An 11,905-nucleotide genomic window follows, 5' to 3' on the forward strand; every position below is an offset into this window, starting at 1 on the left:
TGTGCCAGGTTGTGCCAGGGTAGTGGTCTGACCCCCCCCAGTGCGGTGTGCCAGGTGTGCCAGGTGTGCCAGGTGTGCCAGGTGTGCCAGGTGTGCCCGGTGTGTCTGACCCCCCCCAGTGCGGTGTGCCAGGTGTGCCAGGTGTGGCCCGGGGGTGGGTGTGCCAGGGTGCCAGGTGTGCCAGGTGTGCCAGGGGTGTGCCAGGTGTGCCAGGGGTGTGTGCCAGGTGTGGTGCCAGGGTGTGCCAGGTGTGCCAGGTGTGTCTGACCCCCCCAGCGCCTCACCTGCAGCTCGGTGCCCCCCCAGGTGTTCTGGAACGTTCTCTGGTCGAAGCTCACCCGGGCCGAGCTCTGCAGGTGAGCCTTGGCCAGGGCATCTGCGCAGGTGGGCACAGGTGGGCACAGGTGGCACAGGTGAGGGCACAGGTGGGCACAGGTGAGGGCACAGGTGGGGGCACAGGTGGGCACAGGTGGCACAGGTGGGCACAGGTGAGGGGCACAGGTGGGGGCACAGGTGAGGGCACAGGTGAGGGCACAGGTGGGCACAGGTGGGCACAGGTGGGGGCACAGGTGGGGCACAGGTGAGGGCACAGGTGGGCACAGGTGGGCACAGGTGGGGGCACAGGTGAGGGCACAGGTGGGCACAGGTGAGGGCACAGGTGAGGGCACAGGTGGGCATAGGTGAGGGCACAGGTGAGGGCACAGGTGAGGGCACAGGTGGGCACAGGTGGGCACAGGTGAGGGCACAGGTGAGGGCACAGGTGGGCACAGGTGAGGGGCACAGGTGAGGGCACAGGTGAGGGCACAGGTGGGCACAGGTGGGCACAGGTGAGCACAGGTGGGGCACAGGTGAGGGCACAGGTGAGGGCACAGGTGGGGCACAGGTGAGGGCACAGGTGGGCACAGGTGGGCACACGGTGAGGGCACAGGGTGGGCACAGGTGAGCACAGGTGGGCACAGGTGGGGGCACAGGTGGGCACAGGTGAGGGCACAGGTGGGCGCAGGTGAGGGCACAGGTGAGGGCACAGGTGGGGGCACAGGTGAGGGCACAGGTGGGCGCAGGTGGGCACAGGTGAGGGCACGGGTGGGCACAAGGTGAGGGCACAGGTGAGGGCACAGGTGGGGGCACAGGTGAGCACAGGTGAGGGCACAGGTGGGGGCACAGGTGAGGGCACAGGTGGGCGCAGGTGGGCACAGGTGAGGGCACGGGTGGGCACAGGTGAGGGCACAGGTGAGGGCACAGGTGGGGCATAGGTGAGGGCACGGGTGGGCACAGGTGGGCCACAGGTGAGGGCACAGGTGAGGGCACAGGTGGGCATAGGTGAGGGCACAGGTGAGGGCACAGGTGAGGGCACAGGTGAGGGCACAGGTGGGCACAGGTGAGGGCACAGGTGAGGGCACAGGTGGGCATAGGTGAGGGCACGGGTGGGCACAGGTGGGCACAGGTGAGGGCACAGGTGAGGGCACAGGTGGGCACAGGTGAGGGCACAGGTGAGGGCACAGGTGGGGGCACAGGTGGGCACAGGTGAGGGCACAGGTGGGCACAGGTGGGCACAGGTGAGGGCACAGGTGAGGGCACAGGTGGGCACAGGTGGGCACAGGTACCCCCAGGTGGTGCCCAGGTGTGTTTGGGTATATTTTGGGTATCCAGGTGTGCCCAGGTGTGCCCAGGTGTGCCCCCTTACCTGTCTCACCCACTCCAGGTTCATTTCCCCCCCAGGCGGAACCCCCAGGTGTGTTTGGGTACATTTGGGTACATTTTGGGTACATTTTGGGTGTGCCCAGGTGTGCCCAGGTGTGCCCCCTTACCTGCCGTACCCACTCCAGGTTCATTTCCCCCCCCAGGCGGAACCCCCAGGTGTGTTTGGGTGTATTTGGGTGTCTCAGGTGTATCCCAGGTGTGTTTGGGTGTATTTTGGGTACTTTTTGGGTACATTTTGGGTATCCAGGTGTGCCCAGGTGTGCCCCCTTACCTGTCTCACCCACTCCAGGTTCATTTCCCCCCCAGGCGGAACCCCCAGGTTGTGTTTGGGTGTATTTTGGGTACATTTTGGGTACATTTTGGGTACATTTTGGGTACATTTTGGGTATCCAGGTGGTGTGCCCAGGTGTGTTTGGGTACATTTTGGGTACATTTTGGGTACATTTTGGGTGTGCCCCCTTACCTGTCTCACCCACTCCAGGTTCATTTTCCCCCCCCAGGCGGAACCCCCAGGTGTGTTTGGGTGTATTTTGGGGTGTCTCAGGTGTATCCCAGGTGTGTTTGGTGGTATTTTGGGTACATTTTGGGTACATTTGGGTATCCAGGTGTGCCCAGGTGTGCCCCCTTACCTGTCTCACCCACTCCAGGTTCATTTCCCCCCCAGGCGGAACCCCCAGGTGTGTTTGGGTGTATTTTGGGTACATTTTGGGTACATTTTGGGTGTGCCCAGGTGTGCCCAGGTGTGTTTGGGTACATTTTGGGTACATTTTGGGTGTGCCAGGTGTGCCCAGGTGTGCCAGTCTCACCTGTCTCACCCAGGCCAGGTTCATTTCCCCCCCAGGTGCCCCCAGGTGTGTTTGGGTTACATTTTGGGTACATTTTGGGTGTATTTTGGTACATTTTGGGTACATTTTGGGTATCCAGGTGTGCCCAGGTGTGCCCAGGTGTGCCCAGGTGTGCCCAGGTGTGCCCCCTTACCTGTCTCACCCACTCCAGGTTCATTTCCCCCCCCAGGCGGAACCCCCAGGTGCGGGGCGGCTCCAGGGGGGCAGCGAGCACAGGAACGTCCGGCAGGGGGCGCCCGGGCACCGCTGGGGGCGGAAACGCGGTTTGGGGAGAAAAATCACAGTTTGGGGAAAAAATCACAATTTGGGGGAAAATTCCCATTTTTTCTGGGGAAAAAAGTTCAAATATTGGGGAAAATTCCAATTTTTTGGGGAAAAAAACCCCCACAATTTGGGGGGAAAACATGACACAATTTGGGGGGAAAACATGACACAATTTGAGGGGAAAACATGACACAATTTGGGGGGAAAACATGACACAATTTGGGGGAAAAATCCCCAATTTTGAGAGAAAAATACGCAATTTTTAATAGGATTTTCCCGCCCGCTTTGGGAGGAAGTTCCTCAATTTTGCAGGAAAAACCCCAAATCTTGGGGAAAAAATCCTGATTTTTAAGGGATTTTTCCCAATTTCGGGGAACAAAAAAGTCCAAATTTTTGGGGAAAAAAATCCCATTCTTAAAGGGATTCATCCCCAATTTGGGAAAAAAAACTTCTGAAATTTGCGGGGGAGAAAAGTGCAAAATTTGGGGAAAATTCCCCCCAATTTTGGTAAAAAGAATCCCAAATCTGGGGGGAAATTCCCCATGATTTTGGGAAAAAAAAAATCCGGATTTTTGGGCAGAATTTTCCAATAATGGAGGTGATTTTCCCCCAGTTTTGGGGAAGAAATCCTCAATTTTGGGAAAATTCCCAATTTTTGGGGAAAAAAATCTCAAATTTTGGGGGAACTCTTCCAATTTAGGAAAAAAAAAAAAAATCCCAATTTTGAGTGGAATTTTCCCCATTTCGTGGGGGGGGGGGGAAAAATAATCACAATTTTGGGGGGAATTTTCCCAATTTTTGGGAAATTTCCCCCATTTTTTTGTTTGAATTTTCCCAATTTTTGGGGGAGTTTCCCAGTTTTAACAATTTTCCCATTTTGGGCGGGTTTTTGCCCCATTCAATTTCCCAATTTTCCCCGGTTTTTGGGAGTTTTCCCGTCCCGCACTCACCAGCAGGGGGCGCTCGGGGCCCTCCCCCGGCTCCTCGGGGCCCTCCCGGCACCGCGGCTGCTCCTGGCGGGATTTGGGGCAAATTCAGCGGATTTTGGGGCATCTCGGGAATTTGGGGCTTTGGGGCGTTTTTGGGGTCATTTAGAGGGATTTTGGGGCCATTTTGGGGCCATTTTTTGAGCAATTTTGGGGACATTTCGAAGCCTTATTTCGGTTTTTTGGGGCAATTTTAGGCGATTTTTGGACATTTTGGGGCCGTGTTTGGGATATTTTTGGGGCCATTTTTGGGACCATTCTCGAGGATTTTTGGGACATTTTTTGGGACAATTTTATGGATTTGGGGACATTTTTAGGGCCATTTTAGGGTCAATTTGTGTCCATTTGGGGGTGCATTTTCCGTGATTTTGGGTGCATTTTCCGGTCCATTTTTGGGGGATTTTTGGCGGTCAACTTTTGGGGATTTTAGGTCATTTTTGGAGCTGTTTTGGGTCCATTTTGGGTCCATTTTTGGGCCAAATTTTGGGTGATTTTGGGTCCATTTTTTGGGGCATTTTTGGGTCCATTTTGGTGCCATTTTTGGGGCCATTTTCGGTGATTTTGGGTCATTTTCTGTGGTGTTTTTCAGTCCATTTTGGGTCCATTTTCAGCGATTTTGGGTCCTTTTCTGGGTGATTTTTGGCTCCATTTTTGGCTCCATTTTTGGGTCCATTTTGGATCCATTTTGGCTCCATTTTTGGGTCATTTTGGCTCCATTTTTGGGCAATTTTGGGTCCATTTTGGCTCCATTTTTGGGTGATTTTTGGGTGATTTTTGGGTGATTTTTGGGCGATTTTTGGGCCATTTTTGGGCCATTTTTGGGCCATTTTGGGCGATTTTGGGCGATTTCAGTCCCTTTGGTGCCGTTACCTGCTCAGGTGTGACGGCCAGGCTCTCCCAGAGCCGCACCTGGCCCAGGTGTGCCGGGACCCGGAAGGTGACGTCCGGCCGGGAGGGGGCGGCGCCCCAGCACCTTCACCTGCGCGGGGGGGGGGGGGGGGGGGAGCGGCACGGGTGACGTCGCGGCTGGTGACGTCACGGGGACGACGTCGTCGCGGCGATGACGTCACCCGGGTGCGCTCACCTGGTAGCGGTGGCTGACGGGGGCGGGGCGGGGAGGGGCCCCCCCGGTGCTGACGTTCAGGTAACGCGAAGGAGTCGGCGGCGCTGCCGGACAGGTGAGGGACAGGTGAGGGACAGGTGACGTCACACAGGTGAGACACGGACAGGTGAGGGACAGGTGACGTCACACAGGTGAGACACGGACAGGTGAGGGACAGGTGAGGGACAGGTGACGTCACACAGGTGAGACACGGACAGGTGAGGGACAGGTGAGGGACAGGTGACGTCACACAGGTGAGACACGGACAGGTGAGGACAGGTGAGGGACAGGTGACGTCACACAGGTGAGACACGGACAGGTGAGACACAGGTGGGACGGGTGACGTCACACAGGTGAGACACGGACAGGTGAGGGACAGGTGGGACGGGTAGAGGTCACACAGGTGAGACACGGACAGGTGAGGGACAGGTGAGGGACAGGTGACGTCACACAGGTGAGACACGGACAGGTGAGGGACAGGTGGGACGGGTGACGTCACACAGGTGAGACACGGACAGGTGAGGGACAGGTGGGACGGGTGAGGTCACACAGGTGAGACACGGACAGGTGAGGGACAGGTGAGGGACAGGTGACGTCACACAGGTGAGACCACGGACAGGTGAGACACAGGTGGGACAGGTGACGTCACACAGGTGAGACACGGACAGGTGAGACACAGGTGAGGTCACACAGGTGAGACACGGACAGGTGAGGGACAGGTGAGGGATGGGTGAGGTCACACAGGTGAGACACGGACAGGTGAGGGACAGGTGAGGGACAGGTGACGTCACACAGGTGAGACACGGACAGGTGAGACACAGGTGGGACAGGTGACGTCACACCAGGTGAGACACGGACAGGTGAGACACAGGTGGGACAGGTGACGTCACACAGGTGAGACCGGACAGGTGAGACACAGGTGGGACGGGTGAGGTCACACAGGTGACGTCACGCAGGTGTGACACAGATGACACGACACAGGTGTGGCGCTCACCAGGTGACGTCACGCAGGTGCGACACCCCGGGTTGACCCGGCCCCCAGGCTCACCTGTCAATCACCAGGAACACCGGTACCTGACGGGATGGTCGCGCTCTGGCTCCGCCCACCCGCGTCGCCATTGGTGCTGAGGGGAGAGGGGCGGGGTCAGCTGGGCGGGGCCACCCGGGTGACGTCACCTGGGCTCACCTGTCCCCTTGCCTGTCCCGCACCTGTCCCACTTGTGCGACCTCACTTGTCCCACCTGTCCCACCTGTCTCACCTGTCCCACCTGTCCCACCTGTCTCACCTGTCCCACCTGTCCCACCTGTCCCACCTGTCCCCCCTCACCTGTCTCACCTGTTCTCACCTGTCCCACCTGTCTCTTACCTGTCCACCTGTCCCACTTGTGCGACCTCACTTGTCCCACCTGTCCCACCTGTCCCACCTGTCCCACCTGTCCCACCTGTCCCTCACCTGTCCCTCACCTGTCCCCCCTCGCCTGTCCCACATGTACGCCCCTCGCCTGTCTGTGTCTCACCTGTCCCACCTGTCCCTCACCTGTCCATGTCCCACCTGTCCCTCACCTGTCCCTCACCTGTCCATGTCCCACCTGTCCCTCACCTGTCCATGTCCCACCTGTCCCTCACCTGTCCATGTCCCACCTGTCCCCTCACCTGTCCCATCTCACCTGTCCCACCTGTCCCTCACCTGTCCATGTCCCACCTGTCCCTCACCTGTCCATGTCCCACCTGTCCCCTCACCTGTCCCATCTCACCTGTCCCCACCTGTCCCTCACCTGTCCATGTCCCACCTGTCCCTCACCTGTCCATGTCCCACCTGTCCCCTCACCTGTCCCATCTCACCTGTCCCACCTGTCCATGTCCCACCTGTCCCCTTCACCTGTCCATGTCCCACCTGTCCCCTCACCTGTCCCACCTGTCTCACCTGTCCCACCTGTCCATGTCCCACCTGTCCCTCACCTGTCCATGTCCCACCTGTCCCTCACCTGTCCATGTCCCACCTGTCCCTCACCTGTCCCCCCGTCTCACCTGTGGCTCTGCGCCGTCACCTGCAGCGTCTCCCCGAGTTCGGCGTCCGGGGGCACGTCCAGGGTCAGCCGGAAACTCACCTGGGGACAGGTGAGGGACAGGGGAGGGACAGGTGAGGGACGGGAGGGACAGGGGACGGACAGGTGAGAGGGGACAGGTGAGGGACAGGGGAGGGACAGGTGAGGGACAGGGGAGGACAGGTGAGGGACAGGTGGGACAGGTGAGAGGGGACAGGTGAGGGACGGGAGGGACAGGTGAGAGGGGACAGGGGAGGGACAGGTGAGGGACGGGAGGGACAGGGGACGGACAGGTGAGAGGGGACAGGTGAGGGACAAACCGGTAACACAGGTGTCTGATCACGGGGGCTGCACCTGGCACAGCCTGGCACAGGTGTGACACACACAGGCTGTGACACAGGTAACACAGTGATGGCACAGGTGTGACACACACACCGATGACGTCACACAGGTGACAATGATGACGTCACTCACCTGTGCCCCCGCCCGGAGCACCGGGGGCTGCACCTGGCACAGCCTGGCACAGGTGTGACACACACAGGTGTGACACAGGTAACACAATGATGGCACAGGTGTGACACACACAGACCGATGACGTCACACAGGTGACAATGATGACGTCACACAGGTGTGACACACACACCGATGACGTCACACAGGTGACAATGATGACGTCACACAGGTGTGACACACACAGCGATGACGTCACACAGGTGACAATGATGACGTCACTCACCTGTGCCCCCGCCCTCAGCACCGGGGGCTGCACCTGGCACACAGCCTGGCACAGGTGTGACACACACAGGTGTGACACAGGTAACACAATGATGGCACAGGTGTGACACACACAGCGATGACGCCACACAGGTGACAATGATGACGTCACACAGGTGACACTGATGACGTCACACAGGTGTGACACACACAGTGATGACGTCACACAGGTGACAATGATGACGTCACACAGGTGACAATGATGACGTCACACAGGTGACAATGATGACGTCACACAGGTGACAATGATGACGTCACTCACTCACCTGTGCCCCCGCCCTCAGCACCGGGGGCTGCACCTGGCACAGCGAGCGCCGGCCCCGCCCCTCGGGGGGCTCCGAGTGGCAGCGAACGGAACCGCGGGGCTGGCACGGAAAGGGTTTAAACCGGGATAAACCGGGACGAACCGGGATAAACCGGGACGAACCGGGACGAACCGGGATAAAACCGGGATAAACCGGGATAAACCGGACGAACCGGGATAAACCGGGACAAACTGGATAAACCGGGACGAACCGGGATAAACCGGGACAAACCGGGATAAACCGGGACGAACCGGGATAAACCGGGACGAACCGGGACGAACCGGGATAAACCGGGACAAACCGGGACGAACCGGGACAAACCGGGATAAACCGGGATAAACCGGGATAAACCGGGACGAACCGGGACAAACCGGGATAAACCGGGACGAACCGGGACGAACCGGGATAAACCGGGACAAACCGGGACAAACCGGGACAAACCGGGATAAACCGGGACGAACCGGGATAAACCGGGATAAACCGGGATAAACCGGGACGAACCGGGATAAAGCGGGATAAACCGGATAAACCGGGATAAACCGGGACGAACCGGGACGAACCGGGATAAACCGGGATAAAACCGGGATAACCGGGATAAACCGGGACGAAAACCCCGGGATAAACCGGGATAAACCGGGGATAAACCGGGATAAAGCGGGATAAACCGGGATAAACCGGGATAAACCGGGACGAACCGGGACGAACCGGGATAAACCGGGATAACCGGGATAAACCGGGACGAACCGGATAAACCGGATAAAACCGGGATAAACCGGGACGAACCGGGATAAACCGGGATAAACGGGATAAACCGGGATAAACCGGGATGAACCGGGACAAACCGGGACGAACCGGATAAACCGGGATAAAACCGGGACGAACCGGGACAAACCGGGATAAACTGGGATAAACCGGGATAAACCGGGACGAACCGGGATAAACCGGGATAAACCAGGATAAACCGGATAAACCGGGACGAACCGGGACGAACCGGGATAAACCGGGATAAACCGGGATAAACCGGGATAAACCGGGATAAACCGGGTGGGGTTTTGGGGCGTTTTAGGGCGGTTTGGGGCTTTTCCGGGGCCGGATTTTTGGGGGACGCGGGGGAATTTTGGATGGGATTTTTGGGGTGTTCAGGGATGGGGTTTTGGGGCCTTTCTGGGCATTTTGGGGCAGGGTTTTGGGGGTGTTTTTGGGGTATTTTGGGGGTATTTTGGGGGTATTTTGGGGCAGGGTTTTGGGGTATTTTTGGGGTATTTTTGGGGTATTTTAAGGGTGTTTTGGGATATTTTGGGATGGGGCTTTTCGGTTATTTTGGGGTATTTTGGGATGGGGTTTGTGGGTCTTTTTCGGAGTATTTTTGGGGTGTTTTGGGACAGGGTTTTTGGGGTGTTTTTGGGGTGTTTTTGGGGTATTTTAAGGGTGTTTTGGGATATTTTGGGATGGGGTTTTTGAGGGTATTTTTGGGATATTTTGGGGGTATTTTGGGACAGGGTTTTTGGGGTATTTCTGGGATAATTTAAGGCTATTTTGGGATATTTTGGGACGGGGTTTTCAGGGTTTCAGGGGGGTATTTTGGGGGTATTTTTGGGGTATTTCAGGGATATTTTTGGGGTGTTTTGGGATAGGATTTTGGGGATTTTTTAGTGTATTTTGGGACGGGTTTTTTGAGGGTGGTTTTGGAGTATTTTTGGGGTATTTTGGGGGTATTTTGGGACGGGGTTTGGGGATATTTTTGGGGTATTTTAGGGGTATTTCTGGGATATTTTTGGGGTGTTTTTGGGGTTACCGGGAGCATCTGCACCTTCTGTAGCTGAGCTGGGGCGGGTGCCACAGAGGTAATTTTGGGGTAATTTTGGGGTATTTTTTGGGGTAATTTGGGTATTTTTAGGGTATTTTGGGACGATTTTTTGGGCTATTTCTGGGGACATTTTGGGGTATTTTTGGGGATATTTTTTGGGTATTTCAGGGGTGTTTTTGGGGTGTTTTTGGGGTATGTCAGGGGTATTTCTGGGGACATTTTGGGGTATTTTTGGGATATTTTTTGGGTATTTCAGGGGTGTTTTGGGGATATTTTTGGGGTATTTTAGGGGTATTTCTGGGATATTTTTGGGGTGTTTTTGGGGTTACCTGGAGCATCTGCACCTTCCTGTAGCTGAGCTGGGGCGGGTGCCACAGGGTGACCCCCGGCCCGAAGGAGCTCTCGCCCCGATTGGTCACCGTAACCGTCAGCTCCAGCGCGTCCCCCTCCCCCACCACCAGCACCCCCGGCCTGCGGGGGGAGGGGCACAGAGGGGGGGGAGGGGCGGGAGAGACGACTCAGCAAAAAAAATCCGAAAAAAAAACCCCACAAAAAACCCCCCAAAATTACGAAATAAATATTTTTAAAAAACCACAGAAGTTCCCAAAGATACGAAAAAAAACCCCATAAAATACGCAAAAAAATGCCACCCCACAAACCCCCAAAATCAACAATAAAATCCCCCCCCCAAATACCCCCAAGATACCAAAAATTTAAAAATAAAATTTAAAAAATACCCCCAAAATGATAAAAGAAGCCATAAAATCTGCCCCAAAATACCCAAAAAATACCCAGAAAATTTCCCCCAAAATACCCCAAAGAATCCACCAAAAATCCTTTAAAAATCCCCCATTTTTCCCAATTTTTTCCCCAAATTTTCCCAAAAATTTTTCCCAATTTTTCTCTTAAAACTTCCCCAATTTTCTCCCAATTTTTCCCCAAATGTCCCATTTTCCCCCCATTTTTTGCCAATTTTTTCCCAAATTTCCCCCAAATTTTCTCAATTTTTTTTCCCCATATTTCCCCCCATTTTTTCCAAATTTCCCCCAAATTTTCCCCAAATCCCCTCAAAGTCTCCCAAAAACAAATAAAAAAATCCCAAAATCCCCCACAAAAATCCAAATAAAACCCTTAAAACTCCCAAAAAATCCCCCAATTTTCCCCATTTTCCCCAAATTTTCCCCAATTTTCCCCAAATTTCCCCCAAATTTTTCCCAAATTTCTTCCCAATTTTCCCCGTTTTTCCCCAATTTCCCCCCAAATTTCCTCACCCGAGAAGTTGAGCTCCAGCTCCAGCAGGTCCTGGCAGGCGTTGTCGGCGCCGCAGTCGTGCTCGAACGGCAGCTGCGGCATTTGGGGCAAATCGGCGGCAGTTTGGGGTTTTGGGGATTTTTTGGGGTGTTTTGGATTTTGGGGGATTTTTGGGTTTTTTTTGGAATTTTTTTGTGATTTTGGGGGATATTTTTGGGGATTTTTTGGGACTTTTCTGGGGTTTTGTGTAGATTTTTTGGGGGTATTTTGGGGGCTATTTTTTGGGTTTTGGGGAGGCTTTTTGGTTATTTTTGGGGTATTTTCCACTATTTTTTGGGATATTTTCCATTATTTTGGGGGTACTTTTGGGAGTATTTTGGGACTATTTTGTGGGATTTTGGGGGTTTATTTTCACTATTTTGGGCTAATTTTGGGAGCTATTTTTGGGGGCTGTTTTGGGACTTTTTGGCTGCTATTTTTGGGGCTATTTGTCACTATTTTGGAGCTATTTTGGGGGGCTATTTTGAGGATATTTTGGGGCTATTTTGGGGATATTTTTGGGAGCTATTTTGGGGAGCTATTTTAGGGATATTTGTGGGGGGCTACTTTTCATTATTTTGGGAATATTTTTGGCTCTTTTGGGATCATTTTGGGGGCCTATTTTAGGGCATTTTTGGGCTAAATTTGGACTTATTTTGGGGGGCTATTTTAGGGCATTTTTGGGCTATTTTGGGGCTATTTTTCCCTATTTAGGCCCTTTTTTCTGATATTTTTACATTTTCCTCCCCCACCACCACAAGCACCTCCCAAACCCTCCCAAACCCC

The 11,905-nt window shown here is 54.8% G+C and overlaps 1 protein-coding gene across 1 annotated transcript; it reads right to left on the reverse strand.

Annotated features, from left to right (window-relative positions):
- Window positions 1–2,683: 2,683 nt before the first annotated feature.
- LOC128950476 (integrin alpha-D-like) lies at window positions 2,684–10,457 on the reverse strand. The gene is made up of 8 exons (XM_054295352.1): window positions 10,453–10,457; window positions 10,159–10,300; window positions 7,984–8,082; window positions 6,927–7,006; window positions 5,947–6,022; window positions 4,667–4,775; window positions 3,761–3,823; window positions 2,684–2,792 (listed from the first exon to the last, which is right to left on the reverse strand). The coding sequence occupies exons 1-5, from the start codon at window positions 10,455–10,457 to the stop codon at window positions 5,950–5,952; spliced, it is 399 nt and encodes a 132-aa protein (XP_054151327.1). The 3' UTR covers window positions 2,684–2,792; window positions 3,761–3,823; window positions 4,667–4,775; window positions 5,947–5,949.
- Between the last annotated feature and the right edge of the window lie 1,448 nt (window positions 10,458–11,905).

This window comes from Melozone crissalis, unplaced genomic scaffold (genome assembly GCF_028551555.1).
Source record: "Melozone crissalis strain CALT ecotype California unplaced genomic scaffold, PUWL_Pcris_2 ptg000651l_1, whole genome shotgun sequence".
NCBI lineage: Eukaryota > Metazoa > Chordata > Aves > Passeriformes > Passerellidae > Melozone > Melozone crissalis.

Coding starts and splice junctions, on each gene's coding strand:
- LOC128950476 (XM_054295352.1), bottom strand. Junction 8,083..10,158: donor GGAAGGTGCAGATGCTCCAG/GTAACCCCAAAA, acceptor TTTCCGTGCCAG/CCCCGCGGTTCCGTTCGCTG. Junction 7,007..7,983: donor TGCTGAGGGCGGGGGCACAG/GTGAGTGAGTGA, acceptor ACCTGTCCCCAG/GTGAGTTTCCGGCTGACCCT.